General features: G+C 40.7%; 2 protein-coding genes across 2 annotated transcripts in view; one reads left to right on the top strand and one right to left on the bottom strand.

Moving 5' to 3' along the window:
- Nucleotides 1-7,501, bottom strand: part of LOC145406171 (uncharacterized) — a 56,215-nt gene extending 48,714 nt beyond the window's left edge. Inside the window, exons 1-4 of the mRNA XM_080277369.1 lie at nucleotides 7,473-7,501; nucleotides 6,007-6,130; nucleotides 4,791-4,874; nucleotides 602-699 (exon numbers count right to left, since the gene is read on the bottom strand). Coding sequence (XP_080133495.1) covers nucleotides 602-699; nucleotides 4,791-4,874; nucleotides 6,007-6,129 — 305 coding nt within the window. The 5' untranslated portion in view covers nucleotide 6,130; nucleotides 7,473-7,501. The remainder of the gene's footprint in view (nucleotides 1-601; nucleotides 700-4,790; nucleotides 4,875-6,006; nucleotides 6,131-7,472) is intronic.
- Nucleotides 7,502-14,328: 6,827 nt separating this feature from the next.
- Nucleotides 14,329-25,639, top strand: part of LRR (capping protein regulator and myosin 1 linker 1 leucine rich repeat protein) — a 130,713-nt gene continuing 119,402 nt past the window's right edge. Inside the window, exons 1-4 of the mRNA XM_080277394.1 lie at nucleotides 14,329-14,493; nucleotides 17,785-17,882; nucleotides 18,174-18,224; nucleotides 19,177-19,236. Of these exons, the coding sequence (XP_080133520.1) occupies nucleotides 14,433-14,493; nucleotides 17,785-17,882; nucleotides 18,174-18,224; nucleotides 19,177-19,236 (270 nt within the window). The 5' untranslated portion in view covers nucleotides 14,329-14,432. The remainder of the gene's footprint in view (nucleotides 14,494-17,784; nucleotides 17,883-18,173; nucleotides 18,225-19,176; nucleotides 19,237-25,639) is intronic.

Below are 25,639 nucleotides of genomic sequence, written 5' to 3'. Positions count from 1 at the left end.
CTCCCTCCATGCCCCAGCAAAGCATACTAAGAGTCATCTTTCTCAACATCATCACATTACTCTTATCTACATTCACTTACAATTAAAAAGGGCATCTTGCAGGCAATGCAATGGTGACATCAACCCATCCCATGTAGAAACTGTTTGAACTTTCATGTCTAGTTTTCAGTGTGCTCGTCTCAGTGCTGCCACATTCACCTGTCATTTATAAAGCTCTCTGGCTTCACTCTCCACAACCAAAGATGGCAAGCAATCAAGGACTGTGTGTTCATCCTTTCATTATTCTTAATGCCATGTTCTGTGAGAGATATGAAGTGAGTCTGGCCTGGACTTGCATATTTCACAGGTCCAGATGAATAACTGCTAACTGACCTTTCAACTGTCCAAAGGTGGTGCTCGTGACTGTTTTCAATGATTTACTGTACTGGAGTGGGATACCTTCATGGGGTGCCACCAAAATACCCAGCAGCTTCAATTGCACTGGAGGATGGCTTACTTGTCTTTCTTTATAGCATTTCCATGACCTACATGAGGTTTCAAGTTTTTAGTTGTGGAAAACTTATACCGACTTACGTGATGGAGTACAATGCTAATCACTCACTTGAAACATCTTGACATGGCAAGAATTTCTGTGTGTCCTCCCCACTCACGGACATCCTGTAGCTTAAACACATGATGGTCCACAGGGTCTTCCAAGAACTACAAAACACAGGAAAGAGATAAATTAAAAACCTGTAAAGCAAGAGGTTTGAATCAGATCACATCCTGGAATTCTGTAACATCATCCTCATCACTTCTGACTGGAGCTCTGGTTTGACTGAGGGTATTATTATATATACCGTAATATGGGAAGAATTTTATAAATTCATTCATGAACTGGAGGTAGTAGTGAAGACAGCCATGTATAAAATGTAGATACCAGTACAGTACACTGATAAACTTATGGAATAATGTTTTAAAATATGGAAAATACAGTACTTCACTAAAATCTGTGCAATAATATACAGTATATATAGTGGAATCTCCTAAACTGCACAATTCTAAATAGCGGATTCATAATACGCAGCAACATCATGCAACAGTTTGCAACATTAGTAAATCACTGAAATTACATGAAATTCGCAGATGCAGCCAAAAAAGTGACACTTTTCCAATGCCTCATATAATACATGCCACCATTACCTCAAGTTCACACATCTAGCCTGGCATAAACTAACTGTAGTCATGCACGGATATTACAGTATTAAACCAATCACATTCAGGCACTGCACTTACTATAAGCCAATCACAGCACTCCCCTCCCATGCTTCCTTTGTCTCTACACTGGACTTTGAAGGGTTCCTGAGGGAGGCTAACGTGGAGGATATGGCACAGAGGTGACAGCATGAGGCAGCAGCACACTCACCTCATGCTATGAGACCGTAGTTCACCTCAAGCCTCAGAACTCCTCCCCATCCCCCCATCCATTCATGCAATGTCGTCAGTCAGTCAGGTAAGAATCTTACAATACTGTTCATTCCCACTAAATATACATACAGTACATCATCTAATCCTGTGTTGCCCCATGAGAAGTGTAGGAGCCCGGGCCTAAGCAAGTTGGTCCCGACATTTAAGACGAGTGACCTGCCTCACTCATCCCTGAGTGGCATTATGTTAGCAATATACCCCAACCACCTCTTGGATATAAACCAACACAGGCTCAATCCAGCTGAAGCGCCTTAATTACCCACTAAACCACCAGGCACCAAAGTCTGGTTATACAGTTAAAACACAGCATAGTAAATGGTTTCCCGGCGTACAGGAAACCATTTGAATTGTCACTCAGTGTAGAGTCACCTGTAGACAGAGGGAAGAGGAAACAAAAGAGGAAAAACTACATAACAGGAAGGAAGGAAAGAAGGAAGGAAGAGAGGAAAGGGCAGCCACCTGAGAGCAGCACTACGTCGGGTGAGTGGATGGTGAGTGCCCCTACCTACCTTGAAATGCTTTAATAATTTCTTTTCCAGGTTGTTAGCATTCTCTGGTGACCAGTCTGATGTATGTTTGGGGGTTAGAGGGGCAACTTTTCCAAGAGGACAGATCCAAAAGTAATTTTCTTCATAAGATTAGTTATTTCTAAATCCCAGACTTCTCAAATCGCAGCATGTGCTCAGCACCATAAAGCCACAATTTAGGAGCTTCCACTGTGTGTGTGTGTGTGTGTGTGTGTATGTGTGTGTGTGTGTGTATATATATATATACACACAGTATATACAGCATATCTATCTATCTATCTATCTATATACAGTATATATATACATCGGTATATAAACAGTAGTAATAACAGAAATATCTCATGCAATCTTTTCAAAAAGGAAACTCACAGCCACAATGTATTGGTTACGCCATTTCCACAATACCACTCAAACTACAGCCACATAAAGTCACGGGTGAGATTCAGAATCATACATACAACCATTTCCCTCTCGTACCCAAGTTGTTCGTACAGGAAAAACAAGATAAATGGAAAGATTCTCCTCTTTCATCTCCTTGTCCTTTTGCAAAAATAACTCTTACTTATGGCAGGGCACTGACTGTAATAGTGTTTGTAAATCAGTGTCCTGGCTATTATGGCCCATGTGAGAGAGAAAGAGAGAGAGAGAGAGAGAGAGAGAAAAAAAAAAATTACGACAGGGAGCTGTTAGTGAGTGTGTGACTCATCTCCAGACTAGTAAAGCAGAAACAGTCTACTCCGCTACAAGATGAACTGAAGTTCAATTCCTAAGGGGTACAGTACATTCTCAAACACAGAATAGTCTGTCATCCGAGTTAAAGAGAAAAGGATAGTACAGTATCAGCTAAGTCTATGAAGTCTTTCATGTATATTACTGAAAAACCTATCATTATACTTGGTCCTCTGTACACATGAAATTTATAAAATAACATACATTCAAACCTACTATAGTATGTAAATTTAATACAGGTAGTTAGTCTATGGAAGTACAGTAAATCTGAACTTTAGCATCACTACATTAAAGAAGTATGAGAGTGTCTGTGTGTGTGGGGGGGGAGAAAAAAAAAAAAAAAAAAAAAAAAAAAAAAAAAGGCCCACTTGACATGGAACCTAGACCCAACAGTAGCTAATTCATTTATGCAATATTCATGTTTTACCACTTTCACACATGGGGTCTAGAATCATACATCTTAGAATGTAGGGATTCAACTACAATACAAATACATGCACTAGTTCCACTGGTCTTCTTACAAAACTCATTTCAACTGCTGAGTTATTGACATTGTTCCTTTGCGTCCTAGGCTATTGTACATCATATACACTTGTAATTGTGGGTAAATGAGCACTGTCCCCCAGTACTCTTTACTTCCACTTAACTGATCCCTTCTTTCAAAACATTATTCAAATCTCAAATCACTCCTCCCCCCTTAAATCATAAACTGCACTGAACATCAACAAAGGACATGGTTCTGACTGGGTCATACCTCAACGGAGACCAAATAAGACTGAATTTCCTGCACCTGTTTTTCTGTGCTAATTACAGCTAAGTACAGTAAATAATGACCTACAAGTTTATACCGTATGCCTATAATTTTTTTCTTTTTTTTTGAGGGAAGGGGAGAGGCGACATGTTATGTGCTGAAGGTAGGGCTGGAACTAGCTCTCTGGCTAGAGTGAGGAGTGGCTGGAAGAAGTTCAGGGAGCTGTTGCCTCTCGTGATATTGAGAGGGCTCTCCCCCCATGCTAAGGGGGGGAGTTAAGAGTGTAATGCTGTATGGTAGTGAGACTTGGGCAGTAAAGGAAGAGGATATTCACAGGCTCAAACGTACAGAAATGACAATGATTAGGTGAATGCGCAGTGTGTCCCTGAGTGTGAGACCTGGGTGGCTAGGTTCACGATGGAAGAACTGAAAGATAGGATGGGACTAGAGTGTATTGGTGTTGTAATGAGGAGAGGTTGATTAAGATGGTTTGGGCATGTGGAGAGGATGGGGAATGATAACTGGGTGCAGAGGGTGAAAAGTGTTAATGTTGGGGGTAGGGTTGTGAGGGGCAGACCAAAAAAGACATGGGATGAGGTCACTGAGTGTGACCTCAGGGATAAGGGAATAAATAGGGAAGCTGCCAGAGATCGAGCAGCATGGAGAGCTGCCATTAGATTACCAAGGCCGACACATGCATGCATGTTGTAGCCTTCAAAAATGGAACAAAATGAAATGATAATTCAGCATACCCTCTTCCACCTCATACTCAAAAAACTAGTTTTTTATTCTATATATATATATATATATATATATATATATATATATATATATATATATATATAAAGCAAAACAAAGGCACCTAACAATTTAAAAATAAATAAACAACTAAACTTCACTGCATTTTCTATGAGCCAATACAACCTACAATCAACTAAAGGAACTAGATTTTTCCCCAAATGGGGTGAGGTATCTGATTCCCTAAGCCACAGTTAGTGGATTAAAGTGTGTTCTCTCTCTCTCTCTTACTCCACCATTTATACTCCAATAATTGCACAAAACAGAAAATAAATATGTTCAGAGCACCACATTCCCAATTCCAATTCTCAAGTTCAAAAACATTTGTTTTAGCATCCTATCCTGAGACCTGAGATCAACACCTACCGTACATATTTTCTTAATCCTACAAAAGATGAAAAATGGTAGATAAATCAGACAAAACCTGAAATAAATCCTCCCCCCCCCAAAAAAAAAAAAAAAAACTGATTGGATGGTACAATATCTGAACCATTCTTTCAGTCAAACTGATTACTCACAGGCTCAAAGTCCTCCTTGTGTAGCATCATATACTCCAGGCAAAGTGATCGCACAATCACATGCTTTGTCTGCGTCATATACACCTGTAACAACACAGAAGCATAATTTTCAGGCAAAATCATTCACTATCTTACAATGAATGTAAGACCAACTCATTATACTTTTGAGTCATATTATTGCTATGCATACTGAAACATAAAATAAGAACTACATTACAGACTACAATACAGTGTACCAGACAATAGTCTTATTATTGCAAGTTTTGTTGTTAAAACCCCAGGCTCGTCCAGACATGAACTTACTGAATCTGTCCCACTCCCACAATCCACCATCCACCATTCAGGGGATACGGAGGATGTAGAAGGACATTTGTATAGCCCAGCAACTCTGTCACCTGGTTATGCTGGTGCCATCATATGAAGCTATCCCTCTCCAGTACAGTACTCTTATAATAGGTAATAGACAGATAATTCAGTGTTTTTTTGGAATTACACCCAACTAGCAGTGTAAAACTAATATGTTCGTCATTTAATTTATGCAATTTTAATCAATTTTTCTCCTACAGTATTTACATCAGTCGCAAATGCACTTTTTAGTACTAAGTAGATAAGGAGTGCAAGTGGGGATTGTTCAGCTCTTAAGTCCTTCAGTTATCGAATCTGCATCCAGACTACATTAAAATATATTAGGTTAAGTTAGGTTTGTCCGGACTATATTAAATTAAGTTTGGTTAAGCTAGGTTAGATGCAATGAAAGACGAAGATAGGAGCTGGAGAGTCCCCTACTGCTACCTATCTCCTTTTCTTATGTATGAAGAAAAGCATTTATGGCAAATGCTTATATATGAGAAAGTGCTTAGAACTGCTTAAATTCAGCAATGACCATATTGTTTTCAGTGTCAGTTAGTTGGGAGTAATTCCAAAAATTTACTGATAATTCTACTTCTGGATAACCCGAATCTTGTTATCACTCTAACTTACAGTAAGATGCACATGACTATATACAGGTATACTTCCAATAGGCAATTTCAGTTCATGATAATTAAACCAGGCAAATAAAAATACAGAGGACAGCTTTAAGTCAACACGGCACCATCTTCAAAAATACAGCAACGTCTTGAAAACTGAAATGACATCTATAGAAACAAATGGAGTGGGACACATCCACAAATCACATATACTCAGCAAAATATTGTAATTCTATGGGCTGACTTACCTGCTCAGCCACTGCACGAAATAAGCAGGATCCATCACGGGCTACCTGCTTCCTGTACAAACCCTGTGTCTCCAGCCACTCATCAAATGGGTCAAATACACGACTGTTCAGGCGTCGGCGCATTCTGCAAAAGGAAAAACAATTCAGCATTTTTATCCCATCACTGTGAAATCTGGAATGCAGTGGCATAAATGAAGTAACAACCGAATATCATAATCTCTTATCAAAGGATGTCTTTTTTACAGTTCACTATAGCCACTGCCAGGTTTTACTCAAGTTAGACATGACTCCTACCAGGAGGATTAGAAGCAACCTTCAAGAATTATATAATTTTTAGTAACAAAATGCTGCTGCTGCAGAAGCTGGTTATCGTAAAATAATTTACATTTATTTAATCCTTGTAATTAAATTTTCATAATCTGTTAGTGGGGCTCTTCCACAGTTTGACCAAAAGTGCATGTAAATATGAAGCAAAAGAAACAGTAGGGAAAAAAAAAAAACAGCACTGAGAAAAACAAAAGGATATAACTCTTAACATATGAGAGTAACAGATAAATATAAACCTCCAGAAAATGTCATTTTGCAAACAGGAAGAGTGAAAAGCCTGTTTGTAGGTTTTCTTTCTCCTTAGATTAAAGCATTTCCTTACTGGATTTTGTCTGACCTAATATTAAGAAACAGTACCAAAATACATACTGTATCTGAACTTAGAGGCCACCTAAGTACCTTAATGGGTAATTCTAAGTTGCAGGTAAAAAAAAAAAAAAAAAATGATCTATCTGGATAAACAGCAGGGAAAGAAAACACAAAATTATACTGAGACAATTATACACCTGGATAAATATATGAAAAAGTATATGATTAATGACAGCAGTGTTTGTCAACTCAAATAATTTCCATGACTATCCCAACACTGGTGTATCTTACTCATTTAAGTATTCTAAGCCTTATTTTCTATTGATAACAGCTTCAGGAAAAGGAACCCTGATAAGAAAAATGCAAAGAACGAGCGCTGTTCAAAACGGTTCACTAACACAAGAGACAAGGCAGTAAATATGACCAGATCGGATAACCCCAGCTGGTGGAGGTCCCAGATGGATCAGGCAGTTTACTGGAACCTCTATCACTTCTCCCTCCACGAGCAAAAAAAACTTCGTACATAATCAAATCCAGGTAAAACATGCACACAGTGGGATAAAGACATGGTTTTATTGGCACTCATCCACAATTTATTCCTCTGATGGCTGCAGTACAAAATAATATCGTACCATTACGTGCTCTCACCACTGACTGCTCACCCTCAGCCCGTGACACTTGTTCTTCAACGTTATTTTCCATCTTTCTGGAAACGACGCCCCGAATTGCACACATGAAAATATTCCTTACACTATTAAGAGTATTCTGGTTTTGACAAATAGCATGGGACACCTTTACATCACGCAAATTTAAATAAAACATGTACTAACCTCAATCATGTGGCGTTTCTTAATTCGTGACGTCACGACACCTGAATGGCTTAAACTCGACACATATAATCAATCAATTATTGTCCTTTACTTACAGTTAATAAATAACATACTTTAAAAATCTGGCCTATGAAAACTGCCGGAATGAAATAAAAATAATCTGAGAAATCTACAAAAGAATATATTGGTTGGCTCTAGGCCGAAGACGAAGTCAAAACAAACCATTAAACCAGTCCGGTGATACCCGGCGTAAGCTGCAAGCTTTGCTGCTTTAAATGTGTTGAAATAAGCCATATATTTCTTTCACATACTTCATGAACGACTGGAAAAAATTAACATAGTTACACAAAACAAAATCTTTGCAGCTTATTAACTGTTTTAAGGGCTCCTTCTCAGGTGTACCATTCCATTCGGATCTGGTAACATTGCTTGTATTGCCTTATCACTAAAGAGATAACAGCATATTATATGGTTGTATGAAAGAAATATTAGCAACATCAATGTTTTTCTTTTTACTACAGTGTAATTGTTACCAGACACAAGATGCAATGGCGGACACACCATACCCTTATGACATTCTCATCCTGTATCAGTCCACTGCAGGACAGTTCCATCTTTTCTTCTCTAAAGCTGTCCCTGGAGAGGAGGGGAGAGAAGAATACTTCCCTAGTATCCCTGTTGTAAATGGCGGCTAAACGGGGTCTTTTTCTCTTCTGTCCACGGTCTTGTTGCTCTATCCATATTTCTTTTGGCCTTTATTTTCCGTCTCCCCCCTTTCAAGTTGGACATTCGGCTTCATGGCATAGCCTCTCACTGACGTAGGCCCTTCCTCCCTTCCTAGAAGGGTCAAGCCAGCCGACACTATCGTCACTGGCCCTGACAACGCCGTCTCTCAACGTTGATTCTGCAACGCCCACTCTATCGATGCCAACTTCGCCAGAGTTAACTTTGTCAGTGCCGACTCTACTGTATTTACGCTGACTCTCAACGCCGTCTCCGTCGATGGCGACAGACAAACTTGGCAGAACTGATGAGGGTCAGCCAAGAAGTGAGCCTATCGTATTTTAGAATAATAGATCAAAGGTCAAGGTCAACTAAGGCAATTTTTATCTGATTTACGCCAATCTCTGGGGAAGAGCAGGAGGTAAGGCAAGAATAAAAGTACTGGATATTTAAAACAGTCAAAGATCAAGGTCACAGGAATAAGCCAAATCCAAGGCCACAATGCAAGGTCAACTAGACTTTGATCTGCTGTGAACCAAAGTTAGTGGAAAGTTTTAGGGTCAGGCAATAACGAAGGGATTCAGTTTTAATACCAATCTCTCAAAGGTCGTTACAGGGCAAGGTGAATGTTCATCTTGCGTGTCTGTGTGTGAACAGAATAAAAGTTTTGATTGGCTATGGATAAAACTTGGTGGTTGAAGTTGGCATCACTTAAGAGCTTGACATAACCGGTACTTTTCATTTTCTGAGAATAGGTCAAAATGGACGGTATATGTCGAAAGGTTCGGGTTAAAACATGGATAAAGACTTAACTTTAAGAACAGAGTCAATGGTTAGGGTTATAGGGAATGGTAAATTATCAAAGTCACCGGGCAAAATTAGTTCAAACGGCTTTTATGTGATATGAATGAAAGTTGGTGGAAGAATTAAGAGTCAGGCGAGAATTAGGCAGTTTGAGTTTAGGAGTAATGTACCGAAGGTTAGGGTCACCGGCCCTTAGATCAGCTGGGGTGCACCTGCTACACCAGGGCCTGCTACATCAGGGCCTTGACTGGCTATTGCGCCCCCTGCCTTGGATCATTCAGTGAACACCTAATAACGAGACTGGAGGTAGTACAAAATAACGAACTTCGTCTCGTACTTGGTGCCCTCATGTGAACCAAACAGTGCAACATCCAAGAGGAAGCTGCCACAATCTCTATAAGGATTGACATCCAGTAATGCACAGCTTGTATGCTTGTGAAAATGGTACGTCCTGGCCATCATTTCCTGCTGCAACAGTTACTGCTGTACTGTGTCGTCCTCTGTTCCTTACATAGGAACCTGGGCACAAGTGCAGCACCAGCTATCTCACCCGTTGGTATTAAAGACGTCATCACTGGAAAGGGAGAGGACACACCACACCCCAGGTACACCATCCCGGTCCATCATGGACACCATTCAAACACTCGTATGTGCACACTGTCACCCCCAGCAGTTCCAAGGCAACAACCACAACAGCTCAGCTACTTCTGCACTCCACCTCCCACGATGGTGCACTACACTGATGGTTCAGTAGACCTCCTCAGCAACACTGATGGGGCAGCCATGATTTGTGTGAAGACTCCCAATTAAATGACGCTTCCATGTTACAGACTAACTTGCTGCTATAGCAGGCACCGTCAAACACGCTCTTAACAACCTACAATCACACACCACCCACATCATATGCAGAGACTCCGATAGCCATACAGGTTGCTCACACGCAGCCTATTAATAACATCTACTCCATTACCCATGTTTTCTCCCTTGCCCAAGAACTGCAAGAGGAAGACAAACACATCTCCCTAAACTGATTCCCTAGTCATGTCGTCATAATGAAAGAACTGACTGTGCAATCAGTTAAGCCACCAGGACAACTAGGGTTGAGGTACACATTCCCCCGAGCCTGACACAGACCAAGGCAAAATTCGAGAGCCATGTATATCTTCATTCTCGACACAAGTATGAGTCATGGGTGTCGTCGGGTTCACCAGCTACCTCGTGTGCCAAAGTGGCAGTGGTGCAGTGGAGGAGATGCGAGCAATGGCGAAGTCAGTCTTGATGGATGAGGGTGGGAGGGAAGGTGGGGTCAAGCCCCCCTTTTCGAGGGAGTACAACGCTACACGTTGTGCACACATTAAACAATCCTAAACTTTAAATGGGGATCCAGTGGTGAGGGGCAAGGGTCAGAGTGGTCAGGTCCTGCCCCCCACCCCCTCATCGTAGATAAGCCAATGTTTGGAGGTGAAAGTAGGATGTTCTTGCATAACTCACTGAACATCCCTTAACTTTGCGCGCTTCATTATAGTTCATTGAAATACAACGAATATTTAGTTTGAGTTAAAGTATTTTATTTTCTATGAAACCTTTGCAGATCATAGAACATGACTGTTACTGGGTAACTATTATGATGTTTCCTGTGACCTAAACCTGAAAACATTTCGTAAAACTGTAATTGAATGAGACTGATAAAAGGTATACCTGTATGTGAGTGAATTTAAAGGCGGAAAGACGTGTGGTAGGCCAAGAAGGTGAATGGATCAATGCATGTGGTAAATGAGTACGTTAGAAAGCAAGTTATGGCAGTTGATGAAGGGGAAAGCTAAGAAATGCCAGTAGATGGAGCAAATTCTATAAAATATATATCTGTAGACCTTGGGACAGTGTTGCTGGTATAAAGTATTTACGGAAGAACACGTGACATGGGTTAAGCATCCCCCCTCTATTTTTATTTGAGCATGGAAGAGACTGCGGAATGACTGGCAGGTGTATATGAGGAGTATCTGCTAAGTAAAATATAGCCCTATAAAAACATATATCACAATCGGTACTAATCTCACAGTCGAAACTAGGTTCATGGTCTGATCTAATCTCCCGGTCCGAACTAATCTCACAGTCGGAACTAATTTCATGGTCGGAACTTAATCCCACCGTCTGAACTAATCTCATTGTCGAAACTTATCTCATGGTAAGAACTAATCTCATAGTCTGAATCAGTCTCATGGTAGGAACTACTCCCACGGTCGGAACTAGGCTACTCGAAGTCGAAGCTAATCCCATTGTCGGCGCTAGTTTCACGGTCGGATGAAATCTCACTGACAGAATCCAGGCCATGGCACATCGTAATGAACCACCTAAAGATAAGCAGCAGCAGCAGTAGTAGTAGTAGTTGTTGTAGTAGTAGTTGTAGGAGCAGTAGTAGTAGTTGCAACCCCAGGCTCATCTGAATGGGAACCCAGTGGACTGCAGGCTGAAATGTCCTCTTTAGGGGGGATAGGAAGGGAGCTGAGGGAGGTTTGTATAACCAGTTTTAGGGAGGGAGTTCATGGGCTTTTGTATAACTGGGTTTAGAGGTGCTGAGCGACGTTTGTATAAATGGTTTTAGGGAGGGCGTTGAGGAACGTTTTAGAACCGATTTTAGGGAGTTCAGGGATGTCTGCATAACCGGTATTGGGAGCGAGTAGAGGGACGTTTGTAAGAGTATAACCGAGCATCTCCACCGCCCAGTTATACCGGTGCCACCATAAGAAGGCATCCTTTTCCGGCAACTCATGCAGATATAAACTGGTACAGATGAGGTAATACAGAATCTCCTAAGACTACAAGCATATGATAGCCTCGGTGTGGACTGAAGGGCCTTTCTGATGGTACAGGAATAACAACTACCTACCAAGACCCTTTCTACAGGCAAATGCAACAATGTAATTAATCAAGACCTCTAACAGGCCAACTTAACTGGCACATGCAGGTCGGACACTTGCCTGCCATAACTGTCTTGCTTAGTGTAAATTGTACCCCTATCAGGCTTCATGTGGTATCGAATGACTGGACAAAGATCTCATCACTGGAGTATAGCTGGAACAGTCACTCCAACTGCTGGCTTAGATAGTAGCCTACAAGTAGCACAGACCTGCACTGACTGCCTTGTTGATTAAGCCTAGGAGTCACCTGCCTCAGCATTCAGTCTGTCACAGTTCTTGGATGTGGGGATAAAAGTGATGATGATCTGCATTAGGTGACGTAAAGGGGATGTCACCATCCTTGGAGTGATCATGTTTTCCCTGTCGATGGATCATCCTTGGGAGTATTCGTCTCGTGAAGATCCTCGTCCTCCTACGGTCCTTGAGGCCGTGCTAGGGGATAAATATTACAAGAATACTCTGTTTCACTGTTCTTCATTCTGGGCAAGTCGTTCTTCAGTGCAGGTGGCAGGCCTAAGGCCTGTCTAGAACGTGGTGGTGGTGGTGGTAGGTTAGAACACATCTTGGTCACCGATCTAAAATTTTTTTTAGTGCGCTATAGCTTTTGTCATTATTCTGGGCACGGTCAACTTGCAGTGTGATGTTTAAAGATTACATGAACTCAATTAAATGACTCTTCATATTTTCCCCAGAAAGAGGAGAATACATTTCATCGGCGAATCCACTTCGTTGCTTTCACGACATGAAGTCTTGGGATCATGTGGTTTTGGTTACGTGGCTGCCACCCTGCGTATTAAATGTTTTTCTCGTTTGCAGGACACCATTTGCAGGCTTCTCGCTCAGTGTAGAGTCACTTGAGGGTAGCCCTAAATCAGAGGTTCTTAACCGAGGATATCCATACTCCTTGGGGGTATGGGGACAAAATCCTAGGGGTATGGGACTCGTTCTCTAAATAAGTAAAAATAAAAAATAAAAATCATTTGCTGTTTTTCCACAAGGAAGTAAATAGGATTAAATCCTAATGATTTTCTTTCCCATTATGCTACTAGTTGTTCACATATAAAGTAAAGCCAAGCTATTGGCATCTTTTGAAGTCATATTGGTACCTAATGGGACTGGAGATATGATGATTTCGACAGTCTGGCGATCGGGGTATGGGGACATCGTGGGCAATCTACTGGATGCCACGGAAAAAGGTTGAGACCCCTGCTCTGAGCACACTAGTAGATGATGGGAGCCTCTTCCATAACAAAGGTGTTTAGCTGTAGACAGATAGACAGATATATAGACAGAGACAGATACAGTAGACATAATGCGCGTATCAGTAGTAGAACCAGCACTCGACTGGATTTAAATTTGACAGGAGATGACTGCATCTGATCTGAATTCCCAGCAAAACAGTTTCAGTCTGCTTTCTTCTTCAGTTAGTGACAAAGAGAGATAACGAGTTATTCACAGCAAAAACTCATTGCCAACCAGCATTATAGTCCGATCAAAAACTATCCCCCGAGAAGCTTCACTAAATATATAATGTTTTTGGTCAAGATCTCAGGAACCTGAAATAAATTCTAATTTCACACACCAGATGAAGAAAATGCATAATTGCTAAAGTGAAATTAATGCCATATCGGACTGGAATCGATCAGGCTATTATCATCGCTGGAGTAACATGTAGATTGGAAGAAATGAAGTTATCAATGGAGTATTTTTAAAAAATCCACTTTTTGTTATGCCTAATATAATGAGGAAGGCGTTACTGACGCTATTTTATCACCTGTGAGTGTTGTTTCACTTTATCTCATGATAACATAATCAGACTTCAGCAGGGAAGAACAAACGACAGTACCACAATTTACTTATCATCATTCATCAATTTCCAGTGTACAGTATTATGGACATTCTACAGCTTCAAGTCGTTCAGGGTCAGTAACAGCTGGAATTCATTATTCGTCCATGTGCTGTAAAGAAAACATACAGTATCAGTGAAAGTTACATTCTGTACACAGTTAATGGGTTTTATTTATCTTATTTTTTGACAGCATCATGTGTAAAAAATCTACCCAGTTTTAATGAAATAATAATCATATCTGTGCAATACAGAACTTTAATTAGGACAATGAAAAAGTAATGAATGACTTCAGTCATTTTGTAGAGTGAATCATTCCTATGCAACTCTTACAATGGGAAAAGATGCTCCGCATGATGCCATATATCTCGTTTTGCGGCGTCAAGTGATACCACTGGTATTGCAAAGCTTGATCAGTCGTATAATTATATGGTTAATATGAACTGGTAATATAAACTTTGCAGCTATCATAAGACCATAGTAATCAATAATGATAAGAGAGATGATACACTTGGCATCGCCGCCCCACCAGTGACGTCACAACATGGAGGAGTGAGAGAGGCACTCCTATTTGAGCTCCTCTCCTTTCTACCACCTAATCTCCGCCGACAGTTATCCACAACGAAGTGAAACTTATCAGGATATGTGTAGAATGTCGTGATATACCAAATGAGTGTGTGCAAGAGCAGCAAGATGACGGGGAGGAACATAATTACTCGAGAACTGAGTGGTAGGTATTTAAATGGTGGTTGAAATGTAAACAACTCTTTTTCTCAAGGAAGTGGAAAGACCAGATCACATCGAAAGGATTCAGATGTTGTGCTCCTCCTCACCTTTGTTATATTTAAATCAAGTGCAAGCATTTGCCTGTTTATGTTTTTCGTCAGGAGTAGTCAGTCACCCCGTGAGAATGTCCTGGTACGATGAAAAACAAGTATTTTTGGGTATGATTTTTCGAAAATTTGATTGGAAAATAATTACTGCAGTGTGAATTTCGTCTCTGTTTGACAACAGGAAGTATGCTTTCCGCAAGTTTACAAGTATTAGTTGCAAATGGCTTAACTGGGCAACGGTGCATGGTTAATTTCTGATACAGCACATCACGAAAACTGGATATTTAAGATGTTAACAAAATGTTAAACAGCTCTTTCATGCAAAATATAGTTGAATTTTCATAGTTCTTGTATGGTATATTAAGGTATTTATCAATACTTGCATGTTGATCTGTTTTAATAGACAACCAAGAGAGTGATGTTTTAAAGTATTTCTGAGTCATGAAATTATTGCTTCTGGTACTGTTATTAGTATTTTTATTATTATTTTATTAGTGTAGTTCTTTCATGCATTTATTCAGATTTTCAAAATAGCTGCAAGATGCACTTGAGATGGCTTGTGTGCAACCACTGCACTGTACTTGCAAAATCTACTGATGATTGGTAGTTCTAATCAAAAGATTGTGCTCACACGGATGACATCATGAACAGCACACTTTTTAAAATGGATGTAGGCAAATATCAAAATATTGCGAAGGTAATAAACAGAAAACAGGAATATACATAAATAAAAAGATTTCCGTCGACTCTTTATAAATCATGTCAAGTATGCCTAGGTAAAGTTTGAAGGATGCAAAAGACTAAGTCCAAAGGATGCTAAGGTTATCTTCAAAGGATAGGCTACTTAAATTAGGTCCAAAGGATGCCAGGGTTGCCATAGGTGTGAAGGTTGCAAAGAATAGATCTAATCCGGTGTGTAGCTTTTCACTGCTAGGTTAAGTGGATTGGTTGTGATTTGGGTGATATATATATATATATATATATATATATATATATATATATATATATATATATAAAAGCTGTTAAATCTTTTAAACAGCATCCACATTAGGTCCAAAGTAGGCTATGATGAGATTAGGTCTGATGGCTTCCAAGGGTAGCTGAAGTTTGGGGAAGCCGTTGTTAGGTTTGAAGGATGTGACATTTATTGTTGGATTTGGTCTGGGAAGGTTTTTTTTTTTTTTTTTTTTTTTTTTTTATTTTTAATTCTTGACTGTTTCAATCTCAAATTTTCCTCAGTAAATCATCAAGGTTCCTATTTACATGAAAGTAAAAAATTTAAAGATGTTTAGATCAGTGTTTCTGAATCGTATAGCCTATGCTGTGACCTACATTCTGGATTTGAGGCAGTCTCAGTCACCCATGACTTAAAAAGTTTTAATTGATAATATATCCATATCCATAAAGGTAATGATGAAATAAATTTATTTTAAAATGACATTTATTATAAATCTACTTTATTATATCCCATTAGTATAGGAAGAGGAATCTGAAAGTTAATGTAAACAAGAGTAAAGTTATGGTGTTTGAGAGGAATGAAGTCACAGAATGCACAGTGAGGTTGGATGGTGAGGATATGGAGAATATGAGTGCATTCAAGTACTTAGGTAGTGTGATGAGTAAGAATGGAAGTTTTGGGGGTGACGTGCTTGAAAGGGTACAGCAGGGAAGAAGGGTTGTTGGTTCACTGAAAGCAGTGATGAGAAATAGGGAGGTGAGTATGGAAGTTAAGAAGTCATTGCATGATAGTATTGTGATCCCTACCCTGACATATGGAAGTGAGGTATGGACCTTGCTAGAGGGGAATAAGTCAAGAGTGAGATCATTGGAAATGAGTTATTTGAGAGGAGCATGTGGAGTGACATGGAGGGACAGGTTGACGAATGAAGAAGTGAAGGAACGTTGTGGGGTGGATGTGGATGTGGTTGAGATGAGGAGAAATATACTGAGGTGGTTTGGAAATGTGGAGAAAATGGAGAATGAAAGACTGACTAAGAGGGTGTATGTAGGTGAGGTGGAGGGAGGGAGAGGGAGAGGAAGACCGAGGATGAGATGGAGGGATGGAGTTGAGAGGTAGATGAGGGAGGGGGGAGGGTAGTCAAATGTTGGGTGACAGAGCGACTTGGAGGCGTTTTGTCTGTGGCCACCCTTTGCGGGATTTGAGCATTGGACTATAGATAGATAGACAGAGATAGTTCTCAGTTTTTTTTTTTCTGTGAGGTTTTGTTGTATGAGTATGCTACATACTGCCCTCAACTCATGGTCTGTCACAAAGCTCATAGGCCTGAGTCCGAGGGTTCCCTCTATTTTTTAACTTTTGAAAATACTTGGTTACTTCCATTGTAAAGGATCCAAGTTCCTAGTTTGTTAAGGCAGCCCTAAAATGTATTTACTGTAATTTCATAATTTCCTGATAATATACAGTACGGTATTTATTTACATTGATGCATAACATGAAAAGACTTATACAGTACTGTATGTATAGCAGCTGTATGTTGTTATAGTATTGCTCTATTTTGGTTTATGCATCCAGTCTATACACTGGGTATGTAAAATTAATTTTTACACACACACGCACATACACACACACATGCACGTACATGATAATGTAATGCGTTTACAGTACCACTTTCAGTTACAGATCACCTCAAAGCAGAAAAATCCATTCATTGGGAGTTTAATCAAACAGTTGTACCAGTAAAGTTAGCTATATTATTAAAACATGTTATGAGAGAGGGGGGTGTGAGTTGGCAGCATGGCAGTGAAATGGCGGGGGACAGGGCGACGTGGAGGTGATTTGTTTTTGGCCACCCTATACGGGATTAAGGCATCTGGCAATAGATAGATAGATAGATTTATACCTGTTGACAGCACAAGGGTCATTAAGGCAGATAGTGTGGTTTTAAGATTTTGAGTAGGGAAGTTTCTGCATCAGCCACTTCTATTTTTCACCAGTAATGCCTAATTTGATTCTTTGTACACCATGGCACAGCATAGCCCTTGGTGCAGACACTGCTTTGCTATAGTTAGGACAGTCACTGGAGATCCTTGCTCACCTACTTGGTATGGCTTGGAGACTCAATTTTGGGGCACTATCCAGTGGTTGAAAACTACTGGTTTAGTTATATGTTTGCATGGAGTACAGGAGTTTACCACCAGTATTCATCATGAGATTATTTTTCTTGCAGATTCCATACGTCAATGCCTTGGACGTAAAGTTAAGCTGACGTTGAAGGTGCTTGTTAAAGTTGAGACAAGAGGGGACAAAACAGACAACAGAGTTTTGGTGAGTTCCAATGCTTATTAATACTTTGGTGTATGGTATCTTATTATGTTGATCCCATTTCCCATTTTGCTTTGTATAGTAGTACAGGTGTCTCTGATAGTGAGAATATCTACTTGCATACTGTCTGACAGTTTGACATAAGAGCTTGAACCTGTATTTACAAAACACTCAAGCTTAGGGTGTGTTTACGATAGCTTGTTTGTACAGTACTTTTATATTCACAGCATACCAGTGTATTATTGTTTTTGATATACTGTATATATTTACATATCTATATACATTTTTTTTCAGGCTTTTGCATCATGCCGCCTGTTTGTGCTAACTGCCAAGGTGCCCACAAGGGTAAGCCACTCCTTACCGATGTTGATTATTAAAGATACATAATTTTTATACTGTACTTAGTTTATAAGGCTGTAAATACCATGTAATTATTGAAGGCATTTCCCACTCCCCCACCCTGTCAAAAAAAATGATTAGAAGTGAATTTGTTATACAGGTACTGTAATTATAAATAGCCTACTTTAACTCATTTGGGTTAGTTTTTGGGAACAATATTGTATTTACATGGAGAATTTTGACATGAGGGTTTTATTACACAGAAAATAAGGCACATGACTGTTTTATACAGAAATGTCAACAAAAATCCTTTTAGTTTAGAATGAAAATTCTAAAAACTTTTTAATATTGTCAGTGTGGTTTGCAGCGATAGTATAAAGGATAATATAGTGTACCTGTACCTGATTCAGTGCAGAAATAAACTGCAGTTTGTTTTCATCTCATGGAAGTAGGCTTCTTCCATGATTTGAATATTAGTCATGGTTGTATGGTTTTTAGTGAGCATTTAGTTATGAGGCAGGAATGAGTCTCCACGATTACTAGCCAAATTTGCCCATCCTTCTGACTAAATTGGCCTTGAACTAAGTTGAAAAGAGGTTGTGGATATTTGTCACATTAGGACAAGCACAATATAGAAAGAAATACAGTATATGTTAGGGAACCTTCTTAACTAATGAGAATGTGGGCTGAGGACTTAGCATCGTATTTTCATGCACTTAGGAAGCTTACTAACACCTTTTCCTTACCAGTTAAACCGGTATATATCTATATTTGTTACTTTAATAAAATCTATGCTAGTTTTGCAGTCTGTGTCACTCAAAGTGACATAAACAGCATCCAGACGAACAGTAAAATGTAATATGCATAATAAATCGCTAAGGAAGAGGTGGTAGGGAGCCTCCCATGTTGATGGGAGCATAGGCCGAGGACTTAAATGTGCTTTGTTGTGCTTGTGCAGGTGGACCAACACTTCCACTACCTCGACATCCAAGGCATCGAGAGCCGCAAACCCAACCAGGTGAGCACTATAAGGTACCCTTTACACTTGACCCTCTCACTCTATTCTCTCTCTCTCTCTCTCTCTCTCTTTTTTTTTTTTTTTTTTTTTTTTTTTTTAGTTCCTTGGTATTTCCACACCTTAGGAAAGGACTCCTGTACTGAAAAGGTTAGGAGTGATCTCAGCTCTTTCAGAACACTGATAGCTGTCTTTAGTTCATGCATGCTACCTGCAGATGATTTTATTTTGATGATGGAACACAATCTGTACTGAAAGAGTTGAGGATGCTGCAAGATGTGACAAAGGTGAGTGGAGGTTGTTTGGTCTTGTTAGACCACCAAGGGACCAAAGTGGGATAGTTCACTTTTTATACAGTACATGTTAATGTGGTAAAGTTGAATAAGTTACACAAAGGAGAGTTAGCACATTTATTACTCTTAAGCTATATTGTACAGCATGGAATTGTTAGAGGAGGCTCTTTATATTGATATTCCTCCAACCCTGCACCAGATTTTGCAGTGCTAATTAAATTTTTTTTTAAATTATGTTCTTGTTGCATGATTTTGTACGTTATTTTTTGTTGTTTCTGCTGCAGTGTACACTTTCTGTATTTGATTTCATATAGCTAACTCGAATATATATATATATATATATATATATATATATATATATATATATATATATATAGAAAATGCCTGTATATGAATGTGATGATGGAGTGATTGTGATGCAGATAAACAATGATACAGATAATATGAATGGGTAGGCTTGGGGCATACTTACTGCAGAGGAGGTAAGAGAATACATGTATATGGGGAAGATAGGATTGTAGAAAGAGGAGAGTAACTGAGAGTAGAGTGGGGAAAGATATGTAGGAGTTTGAGCCTGGAATTATCAAGGATCTTAACCAATTTAGAGGATAAACAAATCTCCTTAGCATTTTACTTGTCAGAATTTTTATTTTATATGTTCACACTCATTTTGTTTTGCATATTCTTCACTTTAGTATTCGTGTTAGTTTGGTTGTAAAGGGTTTGGTTGGTGTACAGGTGAAGACACACGTATAAAAAGGTTGTCTTATAACTAACTTAAGTTCAAGAAAGTTCTTAAATTTGGAACTTTGTATTTGAGCTGTTGACCTGAGTAAGAAACAAACAACTCGAACCTAAACCGAGAGAGAGAGAGAGAGAGAGAGAGAGGAAATAGTGATCAGTGTTTTAGTGGAAGGCGATAGTAATGAGATGGAATGTGGTGGGAATGAGAGGGGTGGATTGGGGAGAGAGGAGAGGGCTGAAGTAGATGACTGATGAGAGGTAGAGTGGGGATAAAAGGGGTGGATTGAGAAGAGATAGTGATGAGAGGGGATGGGGTGGAGATGAGAGAGGTGAAATGGGAAGAGAGAATGATGGGAATGGAGTGGGAAGAGGTAATATTGAGAGAAATGGAGTGGGAAGATAGTGATGAGAGGGGTGGCATGGGGATGAGAGGGGTGGAGTGGGAAGAAATGAGGATGAGAGGGGTGGAATGGGAAGAAACATGGATGAAATAGATGGAGTGGGGAAGAAGGGGTATGAGAATAATTGTATAGAAAAGGATGGGGATATTGGGATGGAGTGGGAAGAGGTAGTGATGGAGGGGATCGAGTGTGGATGAGTGGGGAGAGGAAATGATTGAGAGGGATGGTATGGGAAGAGATGAGGAAGTAAGTGGAGTGGTGCAGCATACCAGTAAGAACAGTGGTACATAAAAGGATGGGGATAATGGGATGGAGTGGGAAGAGATAGTAATGAAAGGGGATGGAGTGGGGATGAGAGGGACCGATCTGACGTCAGGATGTTGTTGGTTGTGTTTATGGTTGAGTGGAGCTGCCGTTCTCTCTCCCACCCCTCTGCTACACCTCTCTTCCTCTTTACTCTTCCCTCTTTTTCTCTTTTGCCCCTCTCATCCTCCATTCTCTGCCCCTCTCGTCCTTCCTTCGACCCCTCTCCCTCTCTCTCCTTTCCTTTACCCCTTTTCTCCCTCCCTCTCATCCATCATCAGTGCCTATCACTTTACTCTCTTCCTCCTCCCTTTTATGCCACCCTCCCCTTCTTCCTCTCTTCTATACCTCGTTTCCTCTCTACATCTTTGTTTCTTTTCCATCCATCTTTGCTGTTCACCATTCTGCTTCATCCCTTCTGTGTCTCACTCCTTTCCTTTCATTCTTTTATGACTTTTCTCTCCTTTCCTCTTCCCTTCAGCTTTTCTGGCCTCTTTGTTCATTTCTCTCCCTCTTTTATTTCCCTCTCTGCACCCTTCTTCATCCTCCTCTTCCCTTCATCGTCTCTTCCCTCCCATCCACTCTTCAGTGCCACTCCCATTCCCTTTTATGCCTCATGCGCTCCTGTCTACACCTTACCCTCCCTATCTTCCTTGCCTCTTCAGTCCTTCTTCATCCCTCTCCCTTTTCTCCTTTTTCTTTCTTCAACTCCCCGCCCCTTCCTCGTCTTTTCTCATCTTCAGTCCTCTTTATCCCTCTCTCTTTCCTCCTCTTTCTTTCTTCAACTTCCCTCTTCCTCCTCGTTTTCTTTCTTCCCTCCAGTTAATTTCTTCAGGTCCTTTCGTCCTTACTTCCTTTGCGTATGCCGCGCACCCTCTCATCTGCTAATTTCCTTATTTGCTTAACTTCACCGGGGACACTGACGATGGTTCTCATAATTATGTTTTTCTGTTCATTTTCTGGATCCAGGCCACCTTAGTTAACAGTGAGAAACAGGATAATGATGATGATGATGACGATTTTGATGATGGTATTTGTCTAGTAATTTCTCGTTGTAACTCCTAGCTTGCAATTCCGCTGACCTAGTTTTTATTTAATTCTCGCTATGTTCAAAGGCAGTAATTCAAGTTAGGAGAGACTTTTCAAACTGGAGGAGGTAGATAAAGTCCTCATCATCTCCCATGCGAGTAGGTTTTTAATTGAAGAAGAATATTAATACGAATGACGTTCTCTGCGAAGGTGTTTAGTATGGAGTGTAGAATCCTGGGTGGAGATACCGGATCGGTGATAAATATAATTGGGTATTTTCCCTCTGACTGTAGTTGAAGATAATCGTCCTTCTGTGTGATTATTCCCCGCAGCCCAGTTGCAGAAAAAGACAATGCTACGGCTCTACATCCTTTCCATAACACTTCTTCGTGACTAGCATCGTAGTCTGGTGTTAGTCTTGTTATATCTCAGCATTCAGCGTGGAGATACGGCATTTTTACGTCTAGTTAAAGTGAGGGAAACGTAGTGAAGAGGATTTTATCTTGCCTACCGATAAAGTATATTGGAGATTGTGACGAAAGTGACTCGCAGGTACATGAACGCATATGAGTGGGGAATCTTGGACGGAGAAGCGGGGTGGTGCTAAATATAATTGATTTTTTAACGGTGTGTGTGTGTGTGTGTGTGTGTGTGTGTGTGTGTGTGTGTGTGTGTGTGTGTTTGTGTGTGTGTGTGTGTGTGTGTTGGGATAAGAGCCATATTAGGTGTAGTGTGGGTGAGTGGACGTGTAAGTATCTTGTGTACTCCCACTTAGCTAAGGAGAGGAAAGATGAGGTGTGTGTGTGTGTGTGTGTGTGTGTGTGTGTGGACTCAGCCGTCCATACTAAGGCCTGTAGTGCGTGAAGGTTATTACGGTACCACAGCTTCCATCTCCACTACGCTACCACTACAACTACCACAACATTTACCACATTTAGTGTCTACCTTACCACTCCATGTACCACAGCCTCCACAGTCTGCCAATACCATCCACCACCAGTACCATTACCACTATCGCAAGAAGCATCACCACAACTGATACCACTACCACCACCAGATCCTTCACTACGACCATCTTATCATTATAGCCATTACCACTTCAGTCATCACCACAGCTGCTACTATCAGTGTTTTTACTACTACTACTACTAGTACTACAACTATTACTACTACTGCTACTACCACCATTACCACCACCACCACCACCACACTTCTTAAGCACCACAAGTACAACCACTGTATCATTACCACCACTCTTGAACCACCACAGTCACCACCTCACCTTGTATCATTATCCCAGACATTTACAGTACTACCACAGCTACCATGCCAACCAACCTCGCCCACCACACCTCCTGTATTAACCCGGTCTCCGCTGTCACCACTCTTTTTGGCTGCTGTCACCGCATAACGATAGTGGTGACCGTGTTGATAGAGTTTATGGGAATTTGTGGATTTATCTGTTTAGGGATGATGGTTATTTGGGTGAAAAGTGGGGTGTTGTGGTGATAAGCTTTTGGTGTGAAATGGTGTTAACTTTGATGGTGATGGGTATCGGGTTGGTGTTCGTTCGTGCGAGAATGAAATAAGGGCTTCACACACACACACACACACACACACACACACACACACACACACACACACACACACACACACACACACACACACACACACACACACACACACACACACAACGGAAGCACAGAATCACAGATCCTCATGGGATCACGCAAACTCACACACACACAACTCAAACTTCCCATGTTCACCACCCTCTGCGCGCGCGCGCGCACACACACACACACACACACACACACACACACACACACACACACACACACACACACACACACACACACGAGTTGGGCGGAACAAAGGCAGTCACGGTCATGATAAAGTGATACTCTTATCGCTTAGGGGGGGTAGGGAGGGGAGGGAGATACAGGCGCTTGGGAAAGGGGTGAAGTTGGAGGGTGGGGAAGTGAGGAGAGTAGAGGGTATGGGTCGTGGGAGGCTGGGGAGAGGTAGGTAGGGAGGGTGGGGACAGGTAGGAGGGAAGGGTAGGGAGGAGGTGGGTTAAGCTGGGGATTCTCGGGGAAGGGGAGACGTAGGGCGGTGGGGAAGAAGTGGGGAGGGGAATGCAGAGGAATGATAGAGATAGGGATGCTTGGGATACTGGAGAAAGACGGTGGGGAGGAGTTGGAATATAAGACGAGATAAGAATATTGGAAAGGGAGTAGTGAACAGAATTATTGGATTGGAAGAGTGGGGAAGAGGACGAAATAAGTACAGATAAGTACATGATTGAGGTGACGGGAGTGGGTAAGGTAGATGGCAGTGAAATCCAAGGCAGCAGGTGTTGGGGTGGCAGGAAAGGAAGACGGGTGTACTCATTGACCTGAATAATGATGGTGGTGGTGGTGAGGGGGAGGGTTTAATTAGCAAAGGTGAATGAAAGGAAAGACAATCCCGGTACTGCAGTGATTGGGAAAGAGGGTTGGTTTAGTAACGAATGGTGAATGGTAGGAAAAACAGAATATGGTACAGTACTGGAGATGTGCTCATTAAACATGAATATTGGAAAGGAGTTGGAAGGAGGGCACGTAATAGCGAAGGTGGAAAGAAAGAGAATACACTACAGACATGCTCATTGAATGCAACTAACGATGTGGAAATATGATTAAGGGGAACGAAGGAAAAGAGAAAGGTATATGTCAAGCATACTCATTAACTTTCTAGCGGTACAGTGAGCAGGAAGGAGGATGAAAGGGAATGAAAGTAAAAAAAAAAATAGTACAAGCTACCTCACTGATTAGACGAATGTAGTGGGAGGGTTAAGTAGTGACGAATGATAGGAAAGACGAAATTAACTGACGACATAGTGAGTGGAGGATTGGTTTAATGACAAAAGCAAAGACGAAACTGTACAAGCCTCCTCACCGACTGGATGAATGTAGCCGGTGGGAAGGAGGGTTGGGAAGAGACGTATGAAAGGAAAGACGAAGGTTTACCACACACGTACTCATTGACCGTAATAATGATGTAGATTGTGGGAAAGGGGGGTTGGTTTAGTTAAGGGTGAATGAAAGGACGAGTCTTGGAGCTGAATGTTAAGAAGAAGGAGAGAGAGAGAGAGAGAGAGAGAGAGAGAGAGAGAGGAATTGTAATCTCTAATCCGATCTGTACGAGATAATTTCCAAAGTTGAATAAAATCGACTAAGTTTTTAAAAGACGGTATCGTAATGCAAGATTAATGCCAAATTTTTATTTAAAGATTTAATTGATAAAAACTGTCGTGGTTGATAAGGAGTACAAAAACCTTGGAAGCTGTGTCATATTTTGTCATTAATTCTGCAGGAAATTTAATATAAACGTTATCAGGTAGTGTTTAAGGGACCCCGGATTTTATTTATGAAGTTTTTATTTCTAAAGGTCAATGTTGATAAGCAGCACAAAATCTAGATAGTAGTGTCATATTTATTTATTACACACGATGCTGCTCAAAGGTAAGTGAAGATGGTCATGATTAGTATAGTATGATATAAGAAGAGGATCTGGTGAGATCTAGAAAGGTTATATGCCCATCGGAAATAGGGTGGTGGTAATTGTGGTGGTAGTGGTGACGTCATGGCTTGT

The sequence above is a fragment of the Coenobita brevimanus genome, chromosome 69 (genome assembly GCF_032717465.1).
Source record: "Coenobita brevimanus isolate Jiangsu-jjx chromosome 69, ASM3271746v2, whole genome shotgun sequence".
NCBI classification, from domain to species: Eukaryota; Metazoa; Arthropoda; class Malacostraca; order Decapoda; family Coenobitidae; genus Coenobita; species Coenobita brevimanus.
The sequence above is the reverse complement of the archived record's forward strand: the minus strand, read 5'-3'. Positions and strand labels throughout refer to the sequence as shown.